This window comes from Polypterus senegalus, chromosome 11, assembly GCF_016835505.1.
Source record: "Polypterus senegalus isolate Bchr_013 chromosome 11, ASM1683550v1, whole genome shotgun sequence".
In the NCBI taxonomy this organism is placed as follows: domain Eukaryota; kingdom Metazoa; phylum Chordata; class Cladistia; order Polypteriformes; family Polypteridae; genus Polypterus; species Polypterus senegalus.
This window is the reverse complement of record NC_053164.1, coordinates 146,185,241-146,199,571: the sequence shown is the minus strand read 5'-3', so window position 1 is coordinate 146,199,571 and position 14,331 is coordinate 146,185,241. Positions and strand designations below refer to the sequence as shown.

The window sequence follows — 14,331 nt, the reverse complement described above, 5'->3', positions numbered from 1 at the left end:
CATTTACCTTCAACCTGAGCCTGGAACAGGGGAGAGTCCTGAGGCTTTGGAAAACATTTTGCATCACCCCAGTCCCAAAGGCATCACGTCCTGGTGAGCTGAATGACTTCAGGCCTGTCGCACTGACATCAGATGTGATGAAGACCATGGAGCGGCTGCTGCTTCAACACCTGAGGCCACAGGTCCGTCACACCCTCGACCCTCTGCAGTTCGCATACCAGGAGATGGTGGGAGCGGAGGATGCCATCATCTACATGCTACACTTGGACAGAGGCACTGGTGCAGTAAGAATTATGTTTCTGGACTTCTCTAGCTCCTTCAACACCATCCAACCTCTGCTCCTTAGGGACAAGCTGACAGAGATGGGATTAGATTCATACCTGGTTACATGGATCGTGAACTATCTTACAGACAGACGTGCGTCTCAGGAACTGCAGGTCTGACATTGTGGTCAGCAGCACAGGAGCGCCGCAGGGGACTGTGCTTTCTCCAGTCCTGTTCAGCCTATATACATCGGACTTCCAATACAACTCGGAGACCTGCCACATGCAAAAGTTTGCTGACGACACTGCTATAATGGGTTGCATCAGGAATGGGCAGGAGGAGGAGGAGTATAGGAACCTAATCAAGGACTTTATTAAATGGTGCGACCCAAACCACGTACAACTGAACACCAGCAAAACCAAGGAACTAGTGGTGGATTTTAGGAGGTCCAGGCCCCTCATGGACCTCGCGATCATCAGAGATGATTGTGTGCAGAGAGTGCAGACCTATAAATATCTGGGAGTGCAGGTGGATGATAAATTGGACTGGACTGCCAACACTGATGCGCTGTACAAGAAAGGACAGAGCCGACTATACTTCCTTAGAAGGCTGGAGTCCTTCAAAATCTGCAATAAGATGCTACAGATGTTCTATCGGACGGTTGTGGCAAGCGCTCTCTTTGACGGGGTGGTGTGCTGGGGCGGCAGCATAAATAAGAGGGATGCCTCATGCCTGGACAAACTGGTGAGAAAGACAGGCTCTCTTGTAGGCACGGAGCTGGACAGTTTGACATCTGTGGCAGAGCAACGGGCGCTGAGCAGGCTCCTGTCAATCATGGACAATCCACTGCATCCACTAAACAGTATCATCTCCAGACAGAAGAGCATCTTCAGTGACAGACTGCTGTCACTGTCCTGCTCCACTGACAGACTGAGGAGACTGTTCCTCCCCCACAATATGCGACTCTTCAGTTACACCCTGGGGGGTAAACGTTAACACAATTCAAGATTATAGACTGTTATACCTGCCTTGCACTCTCCACCTTCCATTTTTTTTTTTTAACTTGCACTGTTTTTTTTTTATTGCTCTTTAATTAATATTGTTTTTATCAGTATGTATCTGCTGAAGTATGTGAATTTCCCCTTGGGGATTAATAAAGTATCTATCATTTATACAGTGTATCCAGAAAGTATTCACAGCGCATCACTTTTTGTTATGTTACAGCCTTATTCCAAAATGGATTAAATTCATTTTTTCCTCAGAATTCTACACACAACACCCCATAATGACAACGTTTGACAAAACGTTTACTTGAGGTTTTTGTAAATTTATTCAAAATAAAAAAACTGAGAAAGCACATGTACATAAGTATTCACAGCTTTTGCTCAATACTTTGTCGATGGACCTTTGGCAGCAATTACAGCCAGAAGTCTTTTTGAATATGATGCCACAAGCTTGGCACACCTATCCTTGGCCAGTTTTGCCCATTCCACTTTGCAGCATCTCTAAAGCTACATCAGATTGGATGGGAAGCGCCGGTGCACAGCCATTTTAAGATCTCTCCAGAGATGTTCAATCGGATTCAAGTATGGGCTCTGGCTGAGCCACTCAAGGACATTGAAACAGTTGTCCTGAAGCCACTCCATTGATATCTTGGCTGTGTGCTTAGGGTCGTTGTCCTGCTGAAAGATGAACTGTCGCCCCAGTCTGAGGTCAAGAGTGCTCTGGAGCAGGTTTTCATCCAGGATGTCTCTGTACATTGCTGCAGTCATCTTTCCCTTTATCCTGACTAGGCTCCCAGTTCCTGCCGCTGAAAAACATCCCCACAGCATGATGCTGCCACCATCATGCTTCATTGTAGGGATGGTATTGGTCTGGTGATAAGCGCTGCCTGGTTTCCTCCAAAGGTGACGCCTGGCATTCACACCAAAGAGTTCAATTCTTGTCCCATCAGACCAGAGCATTTTGTTTCTCATGGTCAGAGTCCTTCAGGTGCCTTTTGGCAAAATCCAGGCGGGCTGCCATGTGCCTTTTACTAAGGAGTGGCTTCTGTCTGGCCACTCTACCATACAGGCCTGATTGGCGGATTGCTGCAGAGATGGTTGTCCTTCTGGAAGGTTCTCCTCTCTCCACAGAGGACCACTGGAGTTCTGACAGAGTGAGCATCGGGTTCTTGGTCACCTCGCTGACTAAGGCCCTACTCCCCTGATCGCTCAGTTTAGATGGCCGGCCAGCTCTAGGAAGAGTCCTGGTGGTTTCGAACTTCTTCCACTTACGGATGATGGAGGCCACTGTGCTCATTGGGACCTTCAAAGCAGCAGAATTTTTTTCTGTAACCTTCCCCTGATTTGTGCCTCGAGACAATCCTGTCTTGGAGGTCTACAGATAATTCCTTTGACTTCATGCTTCGTTTGTGCTCTCACATGAACTGTCAACTGTGGGACCTTATATAGATAGGTGTGTGCCTTTCCAAATCATGTCCAATCAACTGAATTTACCACAGGTGGACTCCAATTAAGCTGCAGAAACATCTCAAGGATGATCAGGGGAAACAGGATGCACCTGAGCTCAGTTTTGAGCTTCATGGCAAAGGCTGTGAATAATTATGTACATGTGATTTCTCATTTGTTTTATTTTTAATAAATTTGCAAAAACCTCAGGTAAACTTTTTTCATGTTGTCATTATGGGGTGTTGTGTGTAGAATTCTGAGGAAAAAAAATTAATTTAATCCATTTTGGAATAAGGCTGTAACATAACAAAATGTGGAAATGTGATGCGCTGTGAATACTTTCTGGATGCACTGTATTTTGTTCATTGATCTTAATGTTGTATATTTTGCTTGCAGTGTTTAATGCATCTCTCCTGGTAGTCCTTGCTCAAAGTTAAGAACTTGACAGCAAAAAGGCTTTCAGACATGACCATTGTAGACAAAAGAAAATAGAAGTTATTTAGAACATCTTTCAATAATCATGCATCATGCAAGGGTAGAAAGCTTTACAACACTATTCTAGAAAGAAAGAATAACTGTCTTTGTAGAGGAAAACTTGATGAGAGAAATTATAAAAGCTGAGAAGGAAAAACACAATTATAACCGAGGAACATTTGTCAAGCAATATAAACAGTGTCAAACATCAGATAAAGGCAGAAAGAAATGGAAAATGCTGAACAAAAACAATGATGAAAGTACCTTTTTTTACACCCAATGCCTATGTTTTACATAAACTACTGTCATATAATTACATGCTTTACTTACTAACAATTTTGTAAATAAACTAGATTCATACCTTGGGTATGGCTAATTTCTCCCCTTTTTCTGGCCCATCTTCTGAGTCAGAGTGGACGTAATTCTCACTGAAGGACACTAGTGGGTTGATGCGGGGACGATGGATGGGCTGAAAGGTCAATTGTGTGCTCAGAAGATTGCTGACAGCCCTCAGAGATGTGCAGGTATTAGGTGGAAGTGAAGGATCAGCCAGGAGGTCTGTGATCAGTCCATGGGCCTCACCCATCACTGCAATATCAACAACAACACTGGTTCCTGAGGGCTGAAAAGGAGAAAGAGAAACACAGTCACGAGAGGCAAGAGTATGCTGAATTAGAGGTCTGATGATGTACTTATTTAATGAAATATAAAGCCATTATTGGAAGGATCCAACTAATTGCCTTCTTGTTTATTCAGTAAATCATCAAAAAAGATAGTATTTGGCCCCCTCTAACAAATTTATTAGGAAATCTCTAGGACTGTTGGATAGCATTTCATATCAATTATCATTTTTATATGATACTGGTTAAAAGGAGCCATATACACTTCTCATAGCATATTAAACTATTCCCCACCTAGAGCTGAGCATGTTTATGGCACAGCTAAATAGATTTGTTTAAATACCAAATTCTATCAAAATGCAATAGATGGCCAGATTATATATTATTATCCCAAAAGGGAAATTATACCAATATCTTAATGATGAATGAACCTGAATGCAGGTGACTTCAAACAAGGAATCAAATGTCTTCTAGGCATGTTCCATTTGTGGTTATTACAAGCTGAACCTTCTATATCCAAATATTAATGACTTTAAATACAAACCTCTGAGCAGATCTGACCTCATCTTACTGCCACTTACAAGCCTGTTATTGACAGTTGCAGCTCTCCGTTATCCAAGCCTGAAGTTTTCGATGTACACCCATCTACAAAAACTTTTCATTATCAAAACCCACTCAGTCAAATTCAGGATCACATATGTTACGGCCTATACCAGTAGCAGTGAACACAACGCAGGTACCAACCCCTCGACAGGACATTCTCAAGCCTACATCAGCACTCACTTGTCTGGGGTTTATTTGAATTTTTCAATTAATCCAACTAGCGCTTTTTGGGGTTAAAGAAGGAAAATCAGAATACCTGGAGAAACACACAAGCAGACATGGACAGAATATGTAAACTCCACGCAGTGACTGGGCTGGTCTTCAAAAAAATGATTCTGGTGCTAGCCAAGGTTTCAATGAATAAATATTTAGCTTTGAAGAATTAAAATTCAGGCTTTTTTTATGTTGTATTTTCAATTTGAAAAAGGTTAATATGGAGATCTTCTAGGTCTAATGTACCTTACTTAGTTTGTTAAAGTTTAGTAAAATGAGTTGATGATTCTAAGCACATCCACTCTTTTTATCATCTATACTTAATACACCAAACAAAGTTTATTAAAGATTTCCAGAGATCAAGTCAAGTAATAGTGAATGTGTTAAAATACTGTAACCCTGGAATGGCTCACTTCTGGCAATCACAACAGCTTATTCTCTTACCAGAGCTTGCACTCATGAACTAGTTAGCTAACCTAAATGTTGGGGCTTAAAAAGAAGGTCTGTTACTTTACTGTAATGGATTTATTACAATACATAGAGAAAGGATTTTAGCAAAACTAAAGTTTACTTAGTTTTGAATTATTATAATACAAGTCCTCTTGCATTACAAGCCCATCCTGTGTTAGGATATACTGTAGCGGGTTGGAAAATGACTGACTGACTGACTTTAAAGTAAACAATGAAAATTGATTTCTTTTGCACCCTCTGACTGTTTCAGAAGTAAGTGGAATATTGACTTAAATCAGACAGGCAGTGTGGATAAGAAGCTGGACTTGGGAACACAAGGTGGCAAGTTTAAATGCCACTCTGACTCATTGCTTAGCCCTGAATGAATTGTTTAACCAGTCTATATCAATGTTTATTAACATCAAGAGGTACAGTACAATATACTAGTATATGAAACCCAAAGATTTTCTGAATACATGTTTCCTGCAAGACAAAGTATTCCTATAATAACATTAATAAAGTCAAATTCTTTTTTTTATTTCCAATTCTTCACTTACAATAAAACTTTTCCTTTAACTAATTGACTTAAGTGATCAACTTGATTTACCCCTACACTAACACACAAAGTACCTTAGCAGAAAAATACAGTAAGTTGCTCTGTGACAGTAAGTAAACAGTAAAAAGAATTTTGACCAAAATGCACATATTAACACCACTCACATTTGCCACTAGGATGTCTTGCACTTTGGTTTGGTCTCTGCATTTATTATGCCTGCCAGGCTTTCCTTGACAACATATACCATTTGGCAATGCTCAACCCTGCCAAACACAGCTGTTCAAGCAATTCATCGATGTAGGCTGCTACCAAGGCCATCAAACTCTGATTATTTGAGAATACCAAGTGGGTGTTGTTACCCGCTGGCCATCGTTTATGAAAGTAAAAGTGCGTACGCCCTGTACACCAAGGGACACACCCTCCTTAAAGTCCTCAGTACACTGTAAACACAAAGGGGTGTCGTTTGTACTACTGAAGGAGTGTGTGCTCCGGACACTGAGAATATCAACACAAGTTGCTGAAATCTAATACTGACTACCCAATACAGACAACAAGGAGCAACATCCGTCAAACCAGCCCGCAGCTCCAAATGGGCTTCAACTGGCACTTTTGGCAAATCATGGTGAATGTAGAAATTGTACTTAACTAGTCAGAAATCATTTCAGAGGCTTTTACTTACAAATATCTTGTTAAACATTTGGTTTACAAATAATAAGGCTAACTAAGCAATGTCCATCATCCACAATCTGTTTTTCTAATGTGTTTTGCATTTGAGCGCTTACATATCTGGTTTGTGTATAATTCTAAAAGAACATCACATCAGGTTTCTCAACATCACAATATACCTTTTGTTTGTGACATACAATGAGACAACATATAAGTGTTGATGTCTATATTATTTTCCTTACTTATTTTTAGAGGTTGTGACAGGTGGCCACTGCCATTACTTGGCTGGGATGCCAACGGAGTGGAAGGAAAAGGAGAGAGAGCATTGGTGAGGCAATATCTCCCCTGGGACACTAGAGGGCAGCCCTCCTGGGCGGCTGTGGCACCATGGAATTCTACAGGGAATGCCGGGAGCTGGAGTTTGGTGCAGCCCTGTTGGGTTCTGTGGGGGCTGCCAAGGGGACCTGCAGAGCCCTATAATGGACCTGGGAGTGATTACAGGTAATACTGATGAACCACCTGGAAACTCCTGGGACCTGAATAAGAGGAGCTGCGCCACTCCATTCAGGGAGCCAGAGTTGGGAGGAGGTGGATGAAGCTTGCTGGGAGAGGAGTGGAGGCAGCATAAGAAAAGAAGGAAGAGAAGAAGGAAAGTAACTGTGTTGTGCTTTGCCCTGTGAGCTATTTTTTGCTGGGAACTGTAAATAAAAGGTGTGTTGTTTGGTAAACACATGTCTGCCTGTCTGTGTCGGGTGCCCTGGTGGTCCACAAGGTCAATATTTCTAATTGGTTGAGCAGTCAGAACTCTCTCATAAACACAGTGGTGAGCATGTATGCTATGGCGAGACAGTGACTGGGAAAGATGTTCCAACCCAAGTCCTTTAAGCTGTGAACTAGCAGAGCTAACTCCTGAACTACTGTGAATATACATAAGTTTTTAAACATAAACCTCACTATCTCGCATTGAACCTTTATAGATATTTGGTCATAATGCAAGACTGTTTAGAGTTATTTGGTTTCATGCAATATTTTTCCCTGAAATGGAGTTAATCAACAGAATCTGTCCATCAGAATATTAATGAAAAAATAAACTAATTTTTCCAGTCAATAAATAGAAGAAAAAAATACCAAATATTTACTGGATAGATAAGCTGTGAAAGCAGAAACACTGTATGTTAAATATGCAGTACCTTTGACTTTTGGATCATGTTTAACCCAGAATAGTATCTATGGGATATACTGCTTGATAGGTGTTCCCTTTTGGTACTTACTTTATTGCCTTCTGTGACTTTCATGTAGCTGCTTTTTTACCTTCATTAAATATTACCACTATTTAAGATACAACATTTTTGCTTGTTCCCAAATTCTTCACAAACAATATTATTAATGTGGGATGTTCTATGCCTTGGTATACATGAATAATCTTGGGATTGAGTGGACTAAAAAGATTTTCTCACTAAAATCTGTCTATAATGATTTTAATATGAAGTGCTAATAGCCTTGATTTCTAACGATCAACTCAGTAGTGAGTTCACTTAAAAAAAAAAGTCCCTTTCCTTTGGGGACCCCGGTTTACCTCCAACATATCAAAGACATGCATGTTAGGTTGGCTGGTGACCTAAACTGTCCGCTGTGATTGCGTTGGTAAGTATGCCCTGCAATGGGCTCGTAGCCAGAATTCCTGCAACCATATAATGAAAAAAAGGGTTAAGAAAATAGGTGGATTTATATCTAAATAAAGAAAATGTGCTATTTCCTGCATGCTATTTAAAAAAAAAAAAACAGTTGCAAGAAGCCAAATGTCAGGCTGTTACTTTCCATTGCTAAATATTTCAATCCCCTGACTACTTAATCCACATGGATGCTGTATTCACTTAATAACAGTTATTTAGGGATTTTGCAGACAAGTGCTGCCAATTATTAAGTGATTTAAAATCCTTCACAAAGCAATATTAAGTCGCTTTAAAGCTATGACTTATTCTTCTATTTTTGACTAGGCTCCTAATGTCCTGGTAATTTGTCCAAACAGATAAGTACAAATGTTCCTTCAGCAACAATTTTGTGGCATTAGACAAGCTTCTTCAGTTCAGCATAGTGTTCACCTCTTTCAAAACATTTAGCTTCTTTTTATTAAGTTTTAATTGAGTTTTAATTAAGTTTATTTTAATAAGGATTTTAGTCACATGAATGAATAGTTTGGACATGTGTATGGAAGTTTTTTTTTACAGTACTTGGGGGCCAAGCCCCCAGCTCACTTCGACTGAGTGATTAAGTGGAATGTAGTCCACTTCTGTATAGTATGTTTCTTTGCCATCTACTACTCCAGGAGACTCCATATGCAAAATTTCACACACTGAAAGATTGCAATTATTTCAGTTGCATGTCGTGGACAACAAAACCTGGCAGCAATCTGCTGGGAAACCAACTTCAAACCAAAGAAAGCTAGGATGTGGTCTGGGACTAGCTGGATGAAGGGTACACCAGAAGGACAAAGGGCAGTTGTAGACAAACGTGCGAAGTAATCTGAAACAGTAATACTTTACAGGGAGATAAGGTAAAATTAGATTCACAGACAACACAAATTTTCAATATCTGCTCTAAAATGACCCTTTTCTTCTGTTCTCCTGGAACTTTCCTAACCTTCTTTCTGTCTCTCATCCCTGACTGAGGTAGATGATGATGATTTAATCTCAATGCTAAATACACTCAGGTTATTATCATGGTAGTCTGTCAATTTGATGATGATGCTATCCAATCATTTGTCCATCTCTGTCATTCCCACTCCCATGTGTATGCTGGTGATAGAGCAGCCCAAATTGGGAAATGCAAAGCAAGGATACAATGGACAGGGGATTTGCTTCCCGGTCACAAAAGATTGGTAACAATAGAGATGTCTTACAGTTCTCTTTTCTTCTTGTTGATGGGGCCTATTGCTGTTCAAAGTGACGGGCACGTTCGATGATAGCCCATCTCCAAAGAGCATGATTCCCACCAAGTGTCTTGAGCTGCACATGTGGCATAGAAGAGGCCTCGACATAGCACTTCAAAATGGTCCTTCCAGAATTTCCTTGGGTCAGCCTGAGGTTGCAATCCTTTGGCAAGTTCTCAGCATAGGATATTCTGAGGAAGCCAAGACTCATCCATTACGTTTACCATGCCCAGTCAAGTAGAAAACAAGAAAACATGGCCGAACAGCATAACCTCGCAGGGTTCCAGAATTTTAGCGAGCGAGCTAAGGCAGCTGATGTGTAATGCTTCTAAGATATGGATTTGCTTGCAGTAGGCAGTCAAAGACTCACATCTATACATGAGCATTGATAAACACACTGAGTGATAGATCTGGACATTGGTTGTCATGCAGAGATTATTCTGGAGACATGCTTGTGGAGGTGGCCAAAAGCAGAGGAGGCTTGTCGGAGGCAGTTTGTGATCTCCTCAGTCACAATCAATTTACAATATGAATGTTAAAATCATCTCGCAATTTTTCCATCTTTGTGTCATTTCTTTGTTTTAATAAAAATGTGATTGGAAATAAAAAGATAAGGTGAAGCAGTATGGAACACAAGTAAATGATTCATGAAAGGCTTTAAGACTAAGCCGTGCCTGTTCATGGTACTGTCCTTAAGTAATTGCTTTTTTTTGCTAGTTCCAGGCCAAGTCAACTACGGATGCCTTATTTAAAGGAAAACATTGTTTTGGTAAAGTGTAGATATCCGCATTTCAGGGCAGAAATTGCAATAAGATTATATGCAATATAACAAGCCAAAAAGGAAGCATTGACTTCAAAAAGAAAAAATAAATACAAGTCAAGAGTATCTAAAGTAATGGAGCCAGCTTAAAAGTCAGTCATTTTCAGTGTCCTCCCATAAACTATAGCAGGCAAGACCCAGATAAACCTATAAAAGCTCCATTATTTCATGCAATGTACTGCTGTTGTATCTAACAATGGCAAAAAAAAAAAATGCAACAAGTAATCCTACTGGTTTTTCCTTTTGTTCAATCAGCATAACATCCAGTTTGCACATGTGGCCAGAAATGATTGCTTATAATAATGCAGCCAATATATTCATAAAACATATAATATAAACCACCAATATATACATTATCAAACACACAGAAACCATTTCAGCATTGCAGAAGTCTGAATCCCATCCTGGTTAAATTAATAAGTGCAAGGTAGGAAATAATTCTGTATGGTTGCCATTCTATCACAAGACACACTCACTGGGCCATTTTAGAATCTCCTATTATTAAGCACCTTTTGGGTGTGGAGAGAACAGACGTCATTGGGGCAGGGAGAAAATGCAAACTTCATATACATAGACAGAGGTAAGACTGGAATTCAAGCCCAGACTCTTAGAACTGTGAGGCACAAATTCTAAACACTACACCACTACACTGACTGAGCTTTTAAAATAGTTTTAGTTGAAACTACAAGCTGAAACAAATCATTATTGAGCAATAAACTGTCAGTAATACTGCTGGAGTCTGATAGATTAAGTAGGATTTTTAATTTTTATTTCTTAAAATAACATTGATATGGTGTCCAGTGGTTAGTACTGCCTATATGACGTTTGCTCATTTTCGTAATTCCTTTTTCTTTGGGTACTCCATTTATCCTTTCACATTACAAAGATGTGCAGTCTAAAGTGGACCAGGGTGAGTGTGAATGTATACCTTATGAGCACCTGCCCGATACTACAATGGCAAGCTATTGCTCTCCATGACCTATTTGGCTGGCATGTTTTAAAAATGGATGAACAAATTTTTCATTTTGAAATAATGACATCAATCACAGTCACCATTCCTAATGGATAAAACAGATTGGTACCACTGACTATGCAGTATTGTTGATTTTTAATGCTTTTACGTATTGTTTTTGGATTATATAAGAAAAGCTAAAAATCATAATCACAAATTCCAAATGAAAAAAAAATACTCTATTTAAAGCTTTCAGGAAATAAAAAGCAGAATATTGCTGTGTTACTGTCTAGTTAGGGCAGACCTTGATGACAAAATATTCACTTTTTAGGCATTCTGGCCACTATCACTACTTTGATCTGCAAAATTCATAAAGAACTATGAATGACCCGAAATCATTTTGCACATGATTAGAAACTAACAGCAAGCTTAATGAATAAAATATAAGCATTTAAAAATAGCTCCCAAAGCAAAAAATAAATCAATGTATTAGACAGTTACATCCTTGCATGCTGACATATTGCAATAGATAGCCTGAACAAAGACTGGAGCCTTCTTTTTTGTGACAGTATAAATTACTCACTGGAAATAACATAAAATATACACTTATAATAATAAAAAAATGTTTTAAGGCTAACTTTATACTGTATGTTCCAAATCAAAAGCTATAAAACCCTTATACAGCAACTCAGGTCAATGTGATTAACCTTAAGCTCCAAAGATATATTCATTATTCTTTACCATACATACAGAAATTCAAGAACCAGAAATGTTAGAATTGCAGGGCCACATACATCTCAGTTATGGAGTCACTGAGCAAAAAAACTTGCTTCTTCAGTTGTTCAGTTGTTTTTCAGAAACTTTGTAGTTCAGTGGTTGAAGATAATGACCCATAAACCATGGGTGTATGCCTTAGCCAATGGCTCGCTATATAACTGTGAGCAAACTGGCATGCAAAAGGCAATCAGAAACTGCACTGTCTAAAATATAATAGATTTATTTTGCAAATCTGTTTCTTTCCAAAGGGTCACAACATGTTGAAGCACCATCGTCTTACATTGCACACTCACTGAACCATTCACACTGGGCCAAATAAAAGTTACAAATTAACATTAACTGTACATCATTGGGAGGAAAGGTGGATTACTCAGAATAAACCTCATGTAGAAATAATCACAGTATAAAATAAATGCAGCTACAATAAAACCAATGTTAATATAACTTTAAAATTAAACATTGCAACTAAAATTTATATCAAACTAAGCAAACGTTTAAAGAGATATGTTTAAAGGTGTGATTTAAATGTAGGAAGAAATTCAATATTATGAATGTATTGGGGGAGAGAGTTCCAGAGACGAGGGGCAAGTTGACTGAAAGCTCTAAACCCCATGGTAGGTAGGTGCAGAAGGAGGTATAATAAGATTAATAGAGGAGGAAGATCTAAGAGTACAGGAAGGAGTAGAGATATGAGGAAGATTAGAGTGATATGGAAGTGCCAGCAATGTGAAGGGTCTTGAAAGTAAAAAGCAAAATCTTAAAATCAATGTGGTATTTAACAGGGAGCCAGTGAAGTTCCTAAAGGGCAGGTGTGTTCTGTGCAAGGGTTTCTGGTAATGATACGAGCAGCAGCATTCTGAACCAGTTGGAGTTTGTAGAGGAGTTTGTGAAGACGACGAAAGAGGATAGAATTACAATAATCAGTACAAGATATAACCAGAGCATATTCAAGAATAGCAGTGCTATTAGCTGTAAGAAATGGGCATAGATGGCTAATATTATGTAGATGGAAATATGCAGACTGAATAATATTATTAATGTGTGCTTCAACTTTTAATGTAGTATCGAGAATGACATCTAAACTGTTAACCTGAGAGGAAGAAGAGATTAGGCAATTATCAATAGTCAGAGAAATATTGTCATGTTTGGCCAAACAGTTTTAGTTCCTACCAGAAGAGCCTCTGTTTTATCACTGTTTAATCTGAGAAAGTTAGCAGACAACCATGATTTATCTTGGGTGGAAGAGTGGAATCAGGCTTAGTAGACAGATAAAGCTAAGTTTAATCAGCATAACAGTAGAAACGAATATCAGATTTCCCAAACATATGATCAAGAAGCAGGAGGTAAATAATAAACAGTAGGGAGCCTAAGACGGGGCTCTGGGGTACACGACTAACAACTGAGCAAACTTGTGATCTTGTGTACATTATACTAGTGACTGAGAAAAGCTCTTAATCTCATGTTTTCATGTAGGATGGAAAGATGTTTCTGACATAACATGACCACTGCTGTACAACAGCAGTTCCTTGTTCAAAATGTGCAAAACACATGGCTTTTGGTAAAACATTGTTAAATAGTTACGTCTGGAATTATCAGTAAGCACATAAACAGGAAATTGAAAATATCATGGGAGTGGCCTCAATGAGGCCAGACAGATTTTTATGTATAGCCTACACCTTGTATATACAATATAGGGAAAAGCTGTTTTACTATTCACCCACAAAGTATAAAACAGGTGAAAGTTAATTTTGCATAAAAAAAAAAAGAAAAACTAAGTTAGAAACACAATATCATCAGTCCATGACTTGATTTGTAGCTTGAACTCTTTGTTTATGTAATTTATTCTTCCAAACTCCAAAGACATGCTACTAGGTTTTTTGACAACTCTAAATCAATCTAGAGATTTGTGTGCTGGCATGTCCATCTGTCCCATAAGCCTGGCATCAGATGTGGCCTTTACATTTGCTATTAAAAAATGGACAGTATGCACACAAAGGTGTATAGTGATAGTATATACACTACACATCTGATATAAACATGCATTTGTGGCAGCTGTACAAGTTCTTTCTGTCCCTTTAACATACATGCTTCATTCACAGCAAGTTGACAGAGGGCAACATTCAGCACGACTGATTTGAAGTGAGGGGCAACTGATCTCTTTCTGAAGACCATTCTCAGTAATATAATGATATGCAAATAAAGTGAAGCTCTTTTTTAAAAAAAAAAAAAATAGGCAGAATAAGAGTACTAGAGCATTTTTCCCTTCTCACTCTTTTTCTTATAAACTCTAATCCTGTTAAAATGTTATGCCATTCTCAACTTGTCATCTTTGTTCCAATGTAGAATAATATCTGGTAGCCAATAGTAAGATTTACTCTAAATACTTCAGGGACAAGTAAACTGAATCAGCCATGAAATGATAAATTAGAAGAATGTTTCAGGCAATCACTTTCTTTTATCACATGAAATTGTATTGCATGTATTTTTTTCTTTTGTATAGATGCACGCCAGCACAGCCCTACTGTAATTCTTTAATGTGCATGGTTTAAAGATGTGA

The 14,331-nt window shown here is 38.8% G+C and overlaps 1 protein-coding gene across 3 annotated transcripts in view; it reads right to left on the bottom strand.

Moving 5' to 3' along the window:
* pde3a (phosphodiesterase 3A, cGMP-inhibited) overlaps positions 1-14,331 on the bottom strand; it is a 331,968-nt gene that overhangs the window by 146,969 nt on the left and 170,668 nt on the right. For all 3 annotated transcript variants that reach the window (XM_039769763.1, XM_039769764.1, XM_039769765.1), the window contains exon 2: positions 3,550-3,810. In XM_039769763.1, the coding sequence (XP_039625697.1) occupies positions 3,550-3,810 (261 nt within the window). The remainder of the gene's footprint in view (positions 1-3,549; positions 3,811-14,331) is intronic.